General features: G+C 28.3%; 1 protein-coding gene across 1 annotated transcript; it reads right to left on the bottom strand.

The window, feature by feature from the left end:
- Positions 1-6,241: 6,241 nt before the first annotated feature.
- Positions 6,242-9,972, bottom strand: LOC111275327 (protein MANNAN SYNTHESIS-RELATED 1-like). Its single transcript, XM_022860613.2, has 6 exons — positions 9,666-9,972; positions 8,671-8,821; positions 8,436-8,506; positions 7,926-8,011; positions 7,164-7,743; positions 6,242-6,813 (listed from the first exon to the last, which is right to left on the bottom strand). The coding sequence occupies exons 1-6, from the start codon at positions 9,765-9,767 to the stop codon at positions 6,535-6,537; spliced, it is 1,269 nt and encodes a 422-aa protein (XP_022716348.1). The 5' UTR covers positions 9,768-9,972; the 3' UTR covers positions 6,242-6,534.
- Between the last annotated feature and the right edge of the window lie 3,455 nt (positions 9,973-13,427).

Raw genomic sequence — 13,427 nt, 5'->3', positions numbered from 1 at the left:
AATACGATCGACCCATTCAATAGTACTTTTTTTTTATTTTTTTTTATTGTTTTTATTATTTAATTTATTCATTTGATTTAATTTCTTTATTATTTGTCAACCTTTTTTCTTCTTTTTTTTCTCTTTCTTAAAATTATATTAAGTTATTTATAATTCATTTATTGATTTATTTATGTACTTGTTTGATTAGGAATTGGTTAATTCAATTAAATTTATGGGTTATATAATAAATAATTAATTGAATTTCATTACATTAATTTGTATGTTATGGAAAATTAGTTTTGTGTAAAATTTTGAAAATAAATGTTAATTATTCTAATAATTAAATTTTAAAAATGCATGAATGGGTGGTTTTTATAAATTTTAGGTGAGAAATTCTTTTTCTAAATTTTTTCAAAATGGTGGAAAATTTAGATTAAAATTTTTCAATAAATGATAATTAACTTTTATTTTTTAATGAAAAGAAAAGTAGCATAAAAAAAGTTTGGAATTAAATATTAATTATTTCGATTATGAAATTCTAAACATGCACAAATTGGTGACTTTTAAAGATTTCTAGGTGAAAATTTTTTTTTTTAAAATTTTTCTTAATTATGAAAAATTTAGAATAAAAATTTCGATAACAATGATTGATATATACTTTCAAGAAAAAAATAAAATTAGAAAATTAAAAATAATAAACCAAATTAGAAAAGTATTTTCTATAAAATTATTAATAAATCTGACGACGGAGCCTTTTTAAGAGAACTAATAGATTTCTTGTAAACCTTTGAGGCAAAAATTATTTTTGAAGGATTCTATTAGAATGGTAGGGAAAACTTAAAATTTTTCTAATATTTGTAGGATAAAAATTTAAACAAAAAAAATAAAATAACCATTTAATTAAGGCTAACTTTAGACTTATTTAAAATTAATTGGTTCCATTTTAGGATGGACATTCCAAAGTGTTATAATTTTTTTTACATATAATTGAATTTTCAAATTTAATTTTGAAATGTAAATTAGAATCTATTCTTTTTAAAAACTCATAATTAAGTTTAGGATTTATTTAAAGAGAGTATATTCACTTTGATGATCAATCACGTATAAAAAAAAAAATTTTGATAATGACTCCTAATTAATGTCTAATAATCAAGTTTGCGAATTTGAACGTTATAATAATATTTCTTAAAAATAATTTTTTTTATGAAATGAACGAAGTCTTAAATTGCTCCATGGTTGATGTTAACCTTTTTTTTAACAAAAAAACATGAATCAACTATGTAATCAAATCGAATGTTATCAACACTTGCAGTTTCTTTTCATATTATCAACTGTGACTCTTTTTGGTAAAAAAAAAAAAAAATTTATTCAAATAACAAAACTAATTAAATCCTAATAATAACACTTTTAACAATATTGTGGTAATATTAATGGAAAGATTGTTAAAGGATTGCTGCTATGAGGTGTGGTTTATTTTGGAGTTAATAATTTATCCTCACAATTCCTTTTTTTTTTTGAAAAATAACCTCTCAATAAAAAATTAAAAAACAAAGATAGATAGATCGTTAGATCCCACAGACCAATTTTTAGCTATAAAGCGTGTTAGATCATATCTCTAAGCACTAGCCCCTCAATCAAGAGTGTGAATTTGTGTTTTTTGATAACTGATATGGTTTTCCACGAACAAGGTCATCAATTGATGCAAGAATTATTGGAGTACATTATAATATAATATCCATCATAAGAGTTTAGTGGCTTCTTCTCATAATTTTATCCTTTAAAAATAAATGTCTCGGTATAGGAATGATGCGCTCCGATTACAAGCCATAATCCAATCATTAATTATTAAAATTAATGACATGGAACCGTTTCAAACAGGTTAACAAAAACTCTTAACATCTTATACGCAATTCTCTTAGGGAAATTTTATTTTCAACCCAAAATTTGTTCTTCATACTCACTACTAAACACAACCAATTTTCAAAACCCTTTTTTACTCAAATTATTAAACCCAGCCAACCTGATATTGCATTCCTTTTTACCTTTTAGCCCCACAAAGCAATAGCCTTTGAATCTGACAGAAATGCATATCCATCTGGTTTCAAATACGGATGGATATGCATATCCGTTGACATTTGAAACCAAACAAATATCCATATCCGTTCATGTTTGAGATCAGATGGATAAGCATTTTCATTTGTTTTGAATGTTGTAAATTCTTAAATCAATTTTGCATATGAATGTTAAAAATGTTGTGTTTAAATTTGACGAAAATGCATATATGATTCGAAACTCAAATAAATATGCATATTTGTTAACATTTAAAAACAGACAAATATACATATCAGTCCATGTTTAAAATTAAACGAATAATCATATTTGTCTTTTTTCAAATGTTGACAGGTATTGATATCCGTCTAAAAAAATGGAAGAACTAAAAAGGTCAATTGTGCAAAGTTAACCAGTCATTTAATGAAAGGGTATTTTTGTATAAAAAACTTGAGACTTCTGGAGAGCAAAATTTTGGCTGCAATTAGAAACTCTCTTACTCCTATGGTAAGGCTAAATAAAGCTATGGAGAGTTGCATTCATGATCATGCCCATGTGCTATCATTAAACCTTTGGCCCTATAAACTTCGTCCCATCTCCGATGTTGACGTATCTTCATTCTTTCAATTAAATATAAAATTCTTATTCTATCGTAAATAAAATTAAACGATTAATAAATTAATTCCGCCAATGATTAATGATAAGAATTCATAATTCAATTTCAACACTTAAAAAATTACATCTAACAATCACTATTTTGGTCCCAACAATAAGTCAAAATTATAAGAAATTCATATTCTAATTAATGTGACCAAGTTCCAATTTTTTTCTTTCGTTATTATTATATGTTCAATAAAAAATTTATTCTTCACTTTTAATTATAATATAGTTTTATTACTTATGACCATTTTAATTTTCATATTATTAATTTTGTTTTTTAAAACTATATATGATATTACATTGCTGCAATTGCATTTATACTATTATTATGGACAAAATGAGCAATACTTGAAACATTATTAAATTAATTACTATTTAAATCAATTCACTATTTGGATACACATAAATTAGTTTCTTTGATAGGAACATAAATTATATTTTAAATCATATGCTAAAAAAATTCTAGATTTAAAATTTTTAATATTACCTTTGAAGATTCAAATTAATTATTTAAGTGTTTTTCATATGTTTAAAAATATGAAAATAAATAATGAAGTTATTTATTTTGCTAAATTTCTCCTTTTCCCCTCCATTTCTACATTCTTCTTCTTTCTTAATTTATTTTTTCAACTCATTTTCCTTTTCCTAATCAGCAAGTGCATTTTTTACACTAGTATGATAAATTTGGGCTTTTACATGTGAGTAATTGGTCTATCTCTCTCTTTCCCCCTTTAACCTTGGCCAACTCCTAATGGTGCATTACCTTGTCCAAGATAACCCACAGGTGATTGTGCCACTTTACTGGATGTTGCCCCCCAAGTGTAATTAGGTTGAAGATTTAGAGGGATTTGTTGCCCTTCCACTTTAAGCTTTGCTTGGTAGGAAAGACGAAAAAAAAAATGTGAGGATAAAAATTTTATTAATTTAAAGATTAAAATTTAGAATAATTTTTTTATTTTGTAACTTAATCATTAAATTAACAAATTTTTTTATTTTCTCTTTTTTTTGTCCTTCCAATCAAGTAAAGCCTTAAACTTGATTAGGCTGTTGATAGGCCTGGTTAACCTGTTCCGATGTCTGATTTTATCTTAAAATATTTCATTGTGTTCCTCCTAAGTGTGGTTGAACACCATCAACTTGGCTTGGTTGGTTACCTAAATTTATATTAGCTGTTGCCCTCAACGCTTGGCTTGACTCTTGGGCCAAAGCCTTGGTTAATTTGGACTCATAATCCTTGACTTTGGTTTGCTCGGGTCCCTTGTCTTAAGTTTGCCGTTGCACCAAAACCCTAGAGTAGTTGATGCACTGAAGTTCCTGATTTTGACTTGATTCAGGACCAAGCCTTTAATTAGTGCATATCCCTTGACCTGAGTTTGGCTGAACTTTTATGCATGGTTGCGGAACCACAAGTTGATTTGAGGACTAACTTTCTTGCCTTACCATTGAATTTTTTATTAATGTAGTAAAAGTTGGCCTAAAGTTGGTTAAACGACCCCACATGGTTGCGGAACTATAGATTGCTGGTTTGGCAAAATCTTTTATTATCTCATCTCTGGGTATCCATATTAATGCAACATATTCTGTCCTCCACCCAAGTCATTTTATCAAGCTATTAACTTGATATCTTCAATCACTGCCTCCTAAGCCTTGAAGGTTTAAGTTCTGACTTGAACTTGGGATTTCACTAACGTGAGTTAGGTTCCACATGTCTCTCAACTTCAATATCCTAAACATACACTTTTTTCTTGTAGGTTCATTCATTTGCCCACCCTAGCCTATTTATAGTAGCTGGTTGGTAAAAATTGGCTTGATTTTCCATAGAAGATTGAGGTGGATGTAGTTGATTGGAAACGAAAAGATCTCTTAACTCCGATATCCTAAACATACCCTTTCGTCCTAAAGATTCATTACTTTGCCTAATTTCCCTCTCTATAGCAACAGGTTGGTGAACCTCGTTTACTTAGAAGGTTAAGGTTGATGTAGTCGGGAGGGATAGTGAGAGGGTGTCTGGTAGGTGAGTTACATTCCGATTGAGTATGTTCATGGCATCAAATAAGGTATGACTTTGCCTTTCAAACACACTTTTCATGGAACCATTGATGTTATTGCATATCGATATTGATGCAATACCCTCAGCAAGGCAATGAGAATTTCCCCTCACCATCTCACTTTTCGACTGACGCTACTTATCAGCAAACAGATTCATTATTCGTGCCATTATCTTCGAAAATTGCCCCACCAAATGTGCCAAATTTGTTGGTTGATTTTTTAGGAAGACCCTATGCCGATCTAACTACTCACGCGATCAAACGGCTCTCACCCTTGATACTTTCAGCAAGAGTGGGAATAGAAAACACAAAGAAGGAAGCTTGAAATTTTGATTATGTTAAAACTACTCCTATGTGCATGAAAGGGAAAGATAGTGTACAAAAAGGTAAGACAAAGTGCTAAAAATGTAAAGCAAATGCGCTTGAAATATTAAGATAAATGTAATTGCATTATGTTTGTAATTTCTGGAACCTTATGTGTTTCTTTGTAACTCATATTTATACATAAAAGAAGAAACGGTTGAATGCAAAGCGGAGTAGATTTATTGGGGGCGTAGAGAGATTACAGATTTATTCACCTATGATTTTTCACTCATGTGCTTTTGCATTCAGGATGGTAATATTTCAATTTATAGTCATTATGTTTGTCATAAACATGCTAATGGCTTTCTTTTTTCTTTTTTCTTTTTTCTTTTTTTTCATTTCTATTTTATGACGTAGGCAGCTAAAATCCATTGCTTATATCTCATCAAATTCTTGGACCAAGTATGGCTCCAAGTAGGTGAGAAAATGGGACGTACCAACGAAGTGAAAGTCCTTTACTTTAACAACAATATTCAATATTGTAATTTAGCCATAAAATGTTGAACTTTTAATTTCAATAAAAAGATATTTATCTTAGACATCTTCTAATATCCAAGAAAGAATATCTTATAGTCTAATAATTTCTACAATGATTGCCTATCTATCATCAACTTTTCCAACAATTTCATAGGATCAAACAACTCCTTACATTGATATATTTAACGGTAATATCATGAATAACTCTTAAAACTATAAAATTATAATAAAAATTTTAATTTGATACTTAAACTTTGAAATTTTTTAATATGTTAACTAATATAATACCTAGCTTTAATATAACTAATTTTAAATTATGATATATAACGTATAAACAATCATCTAAATATCACGTTAATTAACAAATTCATAATTTATTTATCAAATTAAAAAAAATTTTAATTCAAGTATAGATTAAATATTTCTTCATAATTTGAAAGTAATTCAAAACATTAGCCCACATTCCTAATAAAAAGAAATTGTGTTTCATCTAACTAATCATCTAAATATCACGTTAATTAATAAATTCATAATTTATTTATCAAATTAAAAATTTTTAAATTCAAGTATACATTAAATATTTCTTCATAATTTGAAAGTCATTCAAAACATTAGCCCACATTCCTAATAAAAAGAAATTGTGTTTCATCTAACTAATCATCTCCATATAAAAGTAATCCTTTTAATATATTATTTTTACAATTAAAGCTAGGAAATTTATAAAATGTGGACCCTTATAACAATGAATAAATTATAGAAACGAAGTTTTGCATCACATTAAGACACATATTGACTCAAAGCCTGTAATTTCTCCCCTGTCGAAAAACATATTCAAGAAAAACAAAAAGACTCAGACTGAGGTAATTGGAAGGCCCAAGAACCTTTTATGAAGGCTTCCACAAATGCATGTGTAGAACAAACAGCCTTTCTAAGTTTCTTCCAAAGGGAGATTTGGTCAGCAAAAACATGAATAAGCCAAGTGGTTCTTCTTGGCAACATACGGCGAGAGGTAGCTGGTGACTGGTGCAGATGTACCAGGAATATCAGCTGGAACAAGGATTTGAGGCTTCCCTGAAGCTATTCTTTTTCCAGCTACATTGGCATAAAACAGGCCAGAGATGGCTGGAACAAAAACGTCACTCTGAGAACATATGTAGAAGTCTATAACCTTTTCAAATTCTGAATCTTCTGATTCAAGGAACTTCCCCTTTTTCTCCTCTGGCATTATGCTTTCCTACAATAGTTCCAATAGCAATCAAGGGTTCAGATTGATAGGAGCAGCAATAGAAGATTAATGTTATCTAGCAATGGATTCTAGAGAAAACTTTTGAAGTTCAAGTTGGATAGTCAAAATTTAGATGTCAGGAAACCCTTGCAAGCAAGAACCCCCCAGTATTGCTTGAGTTTAAAATTGCTTTTCAAGGAAACTGAACATAAGACACGCCGAGACCTATTTACCACCAGAATAAGCCCATCAGAGTTCATTGTCGAAATCAAAGCATTGCACATAATGAATGTTTCAAGAAGCAAATTGAATATATAAATTGGTGGAACCATTATCAGACCAAAGAAGAATTTACTCACCTTTGTGTAAGTTTTAGGGAAGATATCCTTCAGGACACTAAGGCTGTCATCCCACCTTGATTGAGTCAGGTATATGGTGGTATCGGTATCAAATCCAACCTTCCTCAAAAATAAAGCAATCTCCTGTGCATTATAACAACTTTTTGCTCCAGTAGAACCACTTCCATGACAATTCTTATTCTCTAGTATCTCAACCCTCAAGTCCACTGCTATAAACAGGCCATTTGATTTGCGACTCAAAGTTCTAAGCCGTTCAATCATTGAATCAACAACTTCATTAACCTCGGGTTGCAACTCTAAAGTTCCAAACATTCCCAAACAAGCAACTGAATCAACACTACTCTTTTGTGCAGTTTTTCTCATATTTACAGCAGGGAAGTAGGTTGCAAGCCTTATGTTGCCCTTTGATTTAAATATTGGTTCTACATTTCCCACAATGTGATCTTCAGTGACCCGATTGGGAACCTTCACAGCAGCAAGATTCCGGATTGATATTTCATTGGGCAATTCTTTTGCTACTTTGACAACCCCATCCAGGCTTTTCATGAATTTCTCAACATCATAAATATCTTCAAAGTTTCTGAAGATTTTCAAGTATCTTAGTACCATTCAAAATTTTCACTTAGATTAACTCAAAGTTATGCTACTCAATATTCTTCATTGGATAACAAAAAAACAAAATAAAAATTTTACTATTAGGGAAGATTGAAGGAAAAGGAGAAAAGAGAATAAGAGATCTTCAAATTTAACCAGAGCATTAACCTTTCATCACCAGGTTTGCTTCCTCTAATGTCAGGAAGTACAAGAGTTGCCGCTAGATACCTTGCTACTACTACAGCATCAGCTATCTGAAGAGGCAATCACCACAGAATGAATAATAGATTAGGTGGAAAAGAAGCTAATAGATTCAATAAATTACTTTTCATAAACTGCTGGCACTTTGTGCCATTAAATTCTGTGTAATATAATCAACTTAGAGTTCCAGATTGAATAAAGACAACCAAACTTTGGGGAAATTTTAAGACAAATGGGAAAAGAATGTGTGCAATTAATTGTTAAGCTCATCAAGGCAGTGTGCTAATTGAAGAAAATCTCCTTGAGGCACTATTTTTCAGGTAAAATGTACATAGCTGAAAATTCGAAGGACACAATGGAAAGGGAGCTTTAATATGCATTAAACACAGGTTCTTTATGAGAGAACAAAGATGAAAAAGCAACAATAAAGCTATCTTACTTAGATAACTTTATAACTAAAACAGATAATACATATACCTGAGAGACATGGTACTCTGGACCATTAGTCAAAGAGAAAGTAACATAACCTCTTGACTGCTCCATCTCATCTGTTAGCCAAGTAAGAACTCATCAATTACAGAGAAGCATTCACATAAATTTGTGTCTGTGAGTGCACAATAATGAATGCAGACGTCTGCACTAGATACATGTATAGACAAATTTATAGAAAACTTGGTGTCATTTGTCAAGAAGTTAGGTGAAGTTATCAAACCAAAAGCCGTCCTGCTCCAACATGGTTTTAGCTCTTGACTATCCTCCATCCAAGGACCTTTGCTCCTCTTAGAAAGCTTTACAAGGCCATCCTTCTCGATAACAATCGCACTATCAAGTTGAGCATCCTGAGCTTCTCCAGGAAGTTTTTCCTACATAACCAGGGCAGGAATAACACCATTTGAATTCAGAGTAAATAGATCAAAGCTGTATAAGGAATTGAAATGAAGTCAAAAAAAGCTTTCAGACATTTTGAATCACTATAAATAAAATAACAAAAAAAAGGCATCAATAGAACTTCAAAAAAAAAAAAATCTACAATTTCCTATAGTTGGCTATAGAGGCTTGAGAAAATGAAAGAAGGCCTAGGATGGAAATTATAAATCTGACAGAAGCAAAAACCTCCACTCATCTGAACTTGGAATCCTGAAATAACTATTGAACTCTCCTGACTAAAGTTGACTTCAAATGGGTCTTCTTTTATTCCCTATTCAATCTATTTTCCAAGAAACTTCACCTGGAAAATAAATCGGTGTAATGTTTTCAAAAATAAGAAGTTTCAACTTAAACCATGGTTACTTCTTCATGAAATTAACAATTATTGATGAGAAAATCCTAACCAAAATTATCCACAAACAACCAAACAACTACCAAAGACAACAATTTTGAAGATCTTGGTCAGAATAACATTCTTCTTTTCTCAAAGCTGCAGATTTGAAGCCAAATGAAGCTCAACAACAAAGATATGATAATTACAGATAAAGTGAAAACTAAACCGAAGCAACTTGGTTCAGATTTTCTTCCACAAAATGAGAATCAGAGATTCACAAAACCAAAAAACAACTAAACAAATAAAACAATGTTATGAAAAGTAGAGTTAAATTGGGGAGTGGGTTTAGTATAAAAAATCAATCTTTTGAAAACATAGATTAAAAAATGTGAAAAACTTGAGACAGATCAAAAAAGAAGAATGTAAAGAAAGAAAGAGGCAATTACTTGAAGAGAATCAAAGTGGTCTCTTTTGATCATTTGACCAAGCATCACAAACATGGTGAGTGTGAGGATACCAGCCACTACTTGCCTCAAATCAACTCCCATTTTTTAGACCTAAAGAAAGAAGAGGTTTGTTTGTTTTAAGAAAGAAGCTGAAACAGCAAGTTTAGTTTAACAAGAAAGAGAGAGGGGAAATGATAAAACAATAAAGCTATGTTATTTGTGCAGTATTGTTAGACTTGATCCTTTTGGGGTCTCTTACAGCACCGACACTTCGCCCCGTGAATATGATGTGCTGCCTGTTTCTTACAACAACATATTTTTGTCTCCCTGTTTTAGCCTTTTCTCACCTTTTTTTTTTTTTTTTTAATTTTCTTTTTGGACAACTGGATTTTTGTTTTAGGTTAACTTTCAATTTTTTGGGGATGGGTTTGAATAAATAATGTTAAAAACTTAAAATGCCAAATCCCTCCTCCTCAAAAATTTCCATGCCCATTGGAATTGATGTCTATTGGTCCAGAAAAAATTTAATGATTAACTAATATTAGCATCTTTTTTAAAAATATATAAAATTTTAAATTACATAATAAATTAATAAAAAGTAATCCTTCAATAAATCAATAACAAATGAAGCTGGACGATTTTAAAATGGCATTGTCTTATATAATTTTGTGTATTTAAAATTTTGTTATTGAAATAATTTTCAATAATTAAACCTTAATTGATAAAGAAAAAAATATTCATTTATTTCCTGATGGATATCTTATGTTGAAAATACATATACGACTTAACTTAATTAATTTAATTTAACTATTTTTAAAAAATAATATTTAGTATATTTAAATTTTAAATCACAATATCTTTAATTTCTTTAAAAAAATAAAATAAAAATCATCTCATTTCCTTTTTAATTTCTTTTACAATTTAAAGAAAAGCTTAATTTCATCTTAATTAAAGCAATTCCCCTCGATTTGTTTCTTTGATGTTATATTTTTATGATTTATACCAATCCCAACAGAATCTAAAAAAGTATAAAAAGTGTATTTGTTTGCGTTTTAACGTTGCGAAGAGTTTGACGGTATCTTCAATAAAAAAAAAAAAATGATATTTGACAAACCAAACAAGCTTTCCTGTCCATACTTAGGCAAACTTGGCAGCGGCACCACTTCGCTTTATTATTATTATTATTATTATTATTATTATTATTATTATGTAGTTAAAAAGGGTTAATAAATGTTGTGTTTCTAAATTTAGCATGTTATGATTTGGTTAATAAATTATAACAGCTATATTTTTAGTTTAACTGTAATTCTATTTGTTCTTCCCATACGTAAAATTATAAGACGAACCTTCATCAATCATAAAAGCATAATCATTGTTAAAATAAAACCAACTTAAAGTGGACTCAACAATTCTTATATTTCTTTTTCAGAGTAGAAGTTTAGAATTCTGTACAAAAATAGTGTTGTAGAATGTTTTTTTAAATATTGATGTTTGTAGGTGTTAAATTTTATACACAAATTAAATTACGATTCATTTAATTATTTTAAAATTTAATAAGTTTAGAATTCAAATTTTAACTCTTATAATTCTATCTTTATCTTTAGGTTACAATATCTTTTATACAAAAACAAAAAAAATTATACCTCCTTTATGAGTTAGTTTTTCTAAAAATATATATTTATAAATATTAATCTAAAATTGAATAGTATTTTTTTTAAAAAAAAGATAATAATATTATTATTTATTCAAATAATAATAAAATAAGATAATTATTTAAAATATTAATTTTTAAAAATTAAAAATAATAATATTTAACTTATTGGATTAATAATTTTATATATTTTTTATTCTTACTAATTTGATAATTAATGCACAAAATTAAAAATTAAAAAGGCAAAAAATGGATTAGAAAACATCTAAATTATTATTTAGTTTAACCCAAATTTACTAAGCCCAAGATAGATTCGTATTAGGCTCAACCTTCACTAACACTTTTCCTTTCTCACCTCATATCCTTTTCTATGCTTTTTCATCTCCCAATTCAAAGAATTCTTTTTTAACTTTTTGAATAGTGTTTTTTTTAAAAATAAAAATACTTCTCATTTTGTGTTATTGTTCTACAATTTCGGAAATATTTTTTGATTTTTCGAGTTTTCTCATTTTATTATATAATTTATCCTTTTTTTAGTCTTTTACATTATTTGTAATTATTGGGTTCTTGAAATTTTTGTAAATTTTAATTAATTATAGATTTTTTTTAAAAGGGTGAATCAAATTTTGATTTTAATTTTTTTGGGTAGGTGGTATTTGAATTTTGGTACTATTTGATTTGAAGTTTTGCAAACCAAATATTTTGGATATTTGGTTTGATTTTCCAAAAATTTTAGTATGTGTGGATAATTGGTTTAATTCTTTGAAAAAAAATTTATTTGAATTTCGTATTTTCTCTCTTTATTTTTCATGTCTTTTTTTTGTATGTATGTACATATGTATGTATATATATATTTATTTATTTATTTTTATTTTACAAGACCACTAAGCTTAGCTCAAATGGCATGAGATCTATTGCACATAAGTGGCCACGGCTCAAGGCCTAATGTTATTTTTCATAAGTACGAATGGTAAGTAAATGAGTTAGGGGTTTTAAGACTAGATTAAAAAATTAAAAAAATTAAAGAAAAAGATAAAAGTAATAGTTGTATTTAAAAAAAAAAAAAAAGGGAAAAATTTGTGAATATTTGGTTTAATTCTTTGCAATTTTTGCAATTTTTCATTTTCACTCTCTCCACTCTTTAAATCGTTATTTATTTTTTTAACTTAAAAAATAAAAAAATAGTATTTAAAACTAGAAAAAAAAAAAAACCGTCCAAATTATAATGTAAGAGCTATCACATTTCAACCGCATGTAAGCTTAAGAAGCTATCATGTGATAGACAGTTACTAAAGTTGTTAATATTGTTTTCATACAGGCTCTATCGACTGTCGACTGGCATATATGCTTCGATTATAGAAAAACATGATACATTTAAAAGGTGCTTTTTTGTTTTAGTTTAGTACCAAATAATATCAATTATTTTTATTATTTTTAATTGATTACAATGAATTTTTAATAAATTTTTATTTTAAATGGTACGTGAATATAAAATATATTTTGTAATTTATGATTTGTATTTTTGTCTTTTTTACTACTTTTAACTTCATAAAAAAATTTAAAAGATAAAATCATCAACTTTTAAATCATGTCTATCCAATTTTTTACTGCAACTCTTGTTTTCATTTACACTTTGATTTTCAAAATTAATGATCTATATCTATATCAAATCTTGTCTCAAGTGAGATGGGGTACTGCCATCAAATAGTCCTGTTTGTTCAATTTGAGTAATAAGCTTCATCCTTCCTCGACTGAAGCCCTTTTAAATTTCTTCCTTCAAGGTGAGTACATTATTATATTATACTTGAAATACTTCAAATTAATTTTCTCATTATAAACATCTTATTTCATCTAGGCTCAAATCAAACCAATCCGAAACTATTAAGATTCAGGCCTGATCAAGGTTAATTATCCATTTTTTCATATTTTGGACTATAACTTTATGATAATTTTATGTTTTTATTTTAATTTTACTTATCTACATATATATATATATGTATTTATCTTATTTGTTTAGTTAATTTGTCTTTTTAGTTTGTTTTTATCTAGTTAAATGTTCATTAATGATTATCTGTAATTTTAATTTCAATTATTATTATTATTATTATTAT

The sequence above is a fragment of the Durio zibethinus genome, chromosome 26 (genome assembly GCF_047325235.1).
Source record: "Durio zibethinus cultivar Kanyao isolate XHJ-2024 chromosome 26, ASM4732523v1, whole genome shotgun sequence".
NCBI lineage: Eukaryota > Viridiplantae > Streptophyta > Magnoliopsida > Malvales > Malvaceae > Durio > Durio zibethinus.
This window is presented reverse-complemented; position numbering and strand designations above follow the sequence as displayed.

Bases quoted from the DNA above. Each gene is read 5' to 3' on its own strand.
- LOC111275327 (XM_022860613.2), bottom strand. From the start codon at position 9,767: ATGGGAGTTGATTTGAGGCAAGTAGTGGCTGGTATCCTCACACTCACC. The intron at 7,744-7,925 runs GTTAATGCTCTG...GAAAATCTTCAG, and splicing joins AGCAAACCTGGTGATGAAAG to AAACTTTGAAGATATTTATG. The intron at 6,814-7,163 runs GTGAGTAAATTC...GAACTATTGTAG, and splicing joins TCCCTAAAACTTACACAAAG to GAAAGCATAATGCCAGAGGA.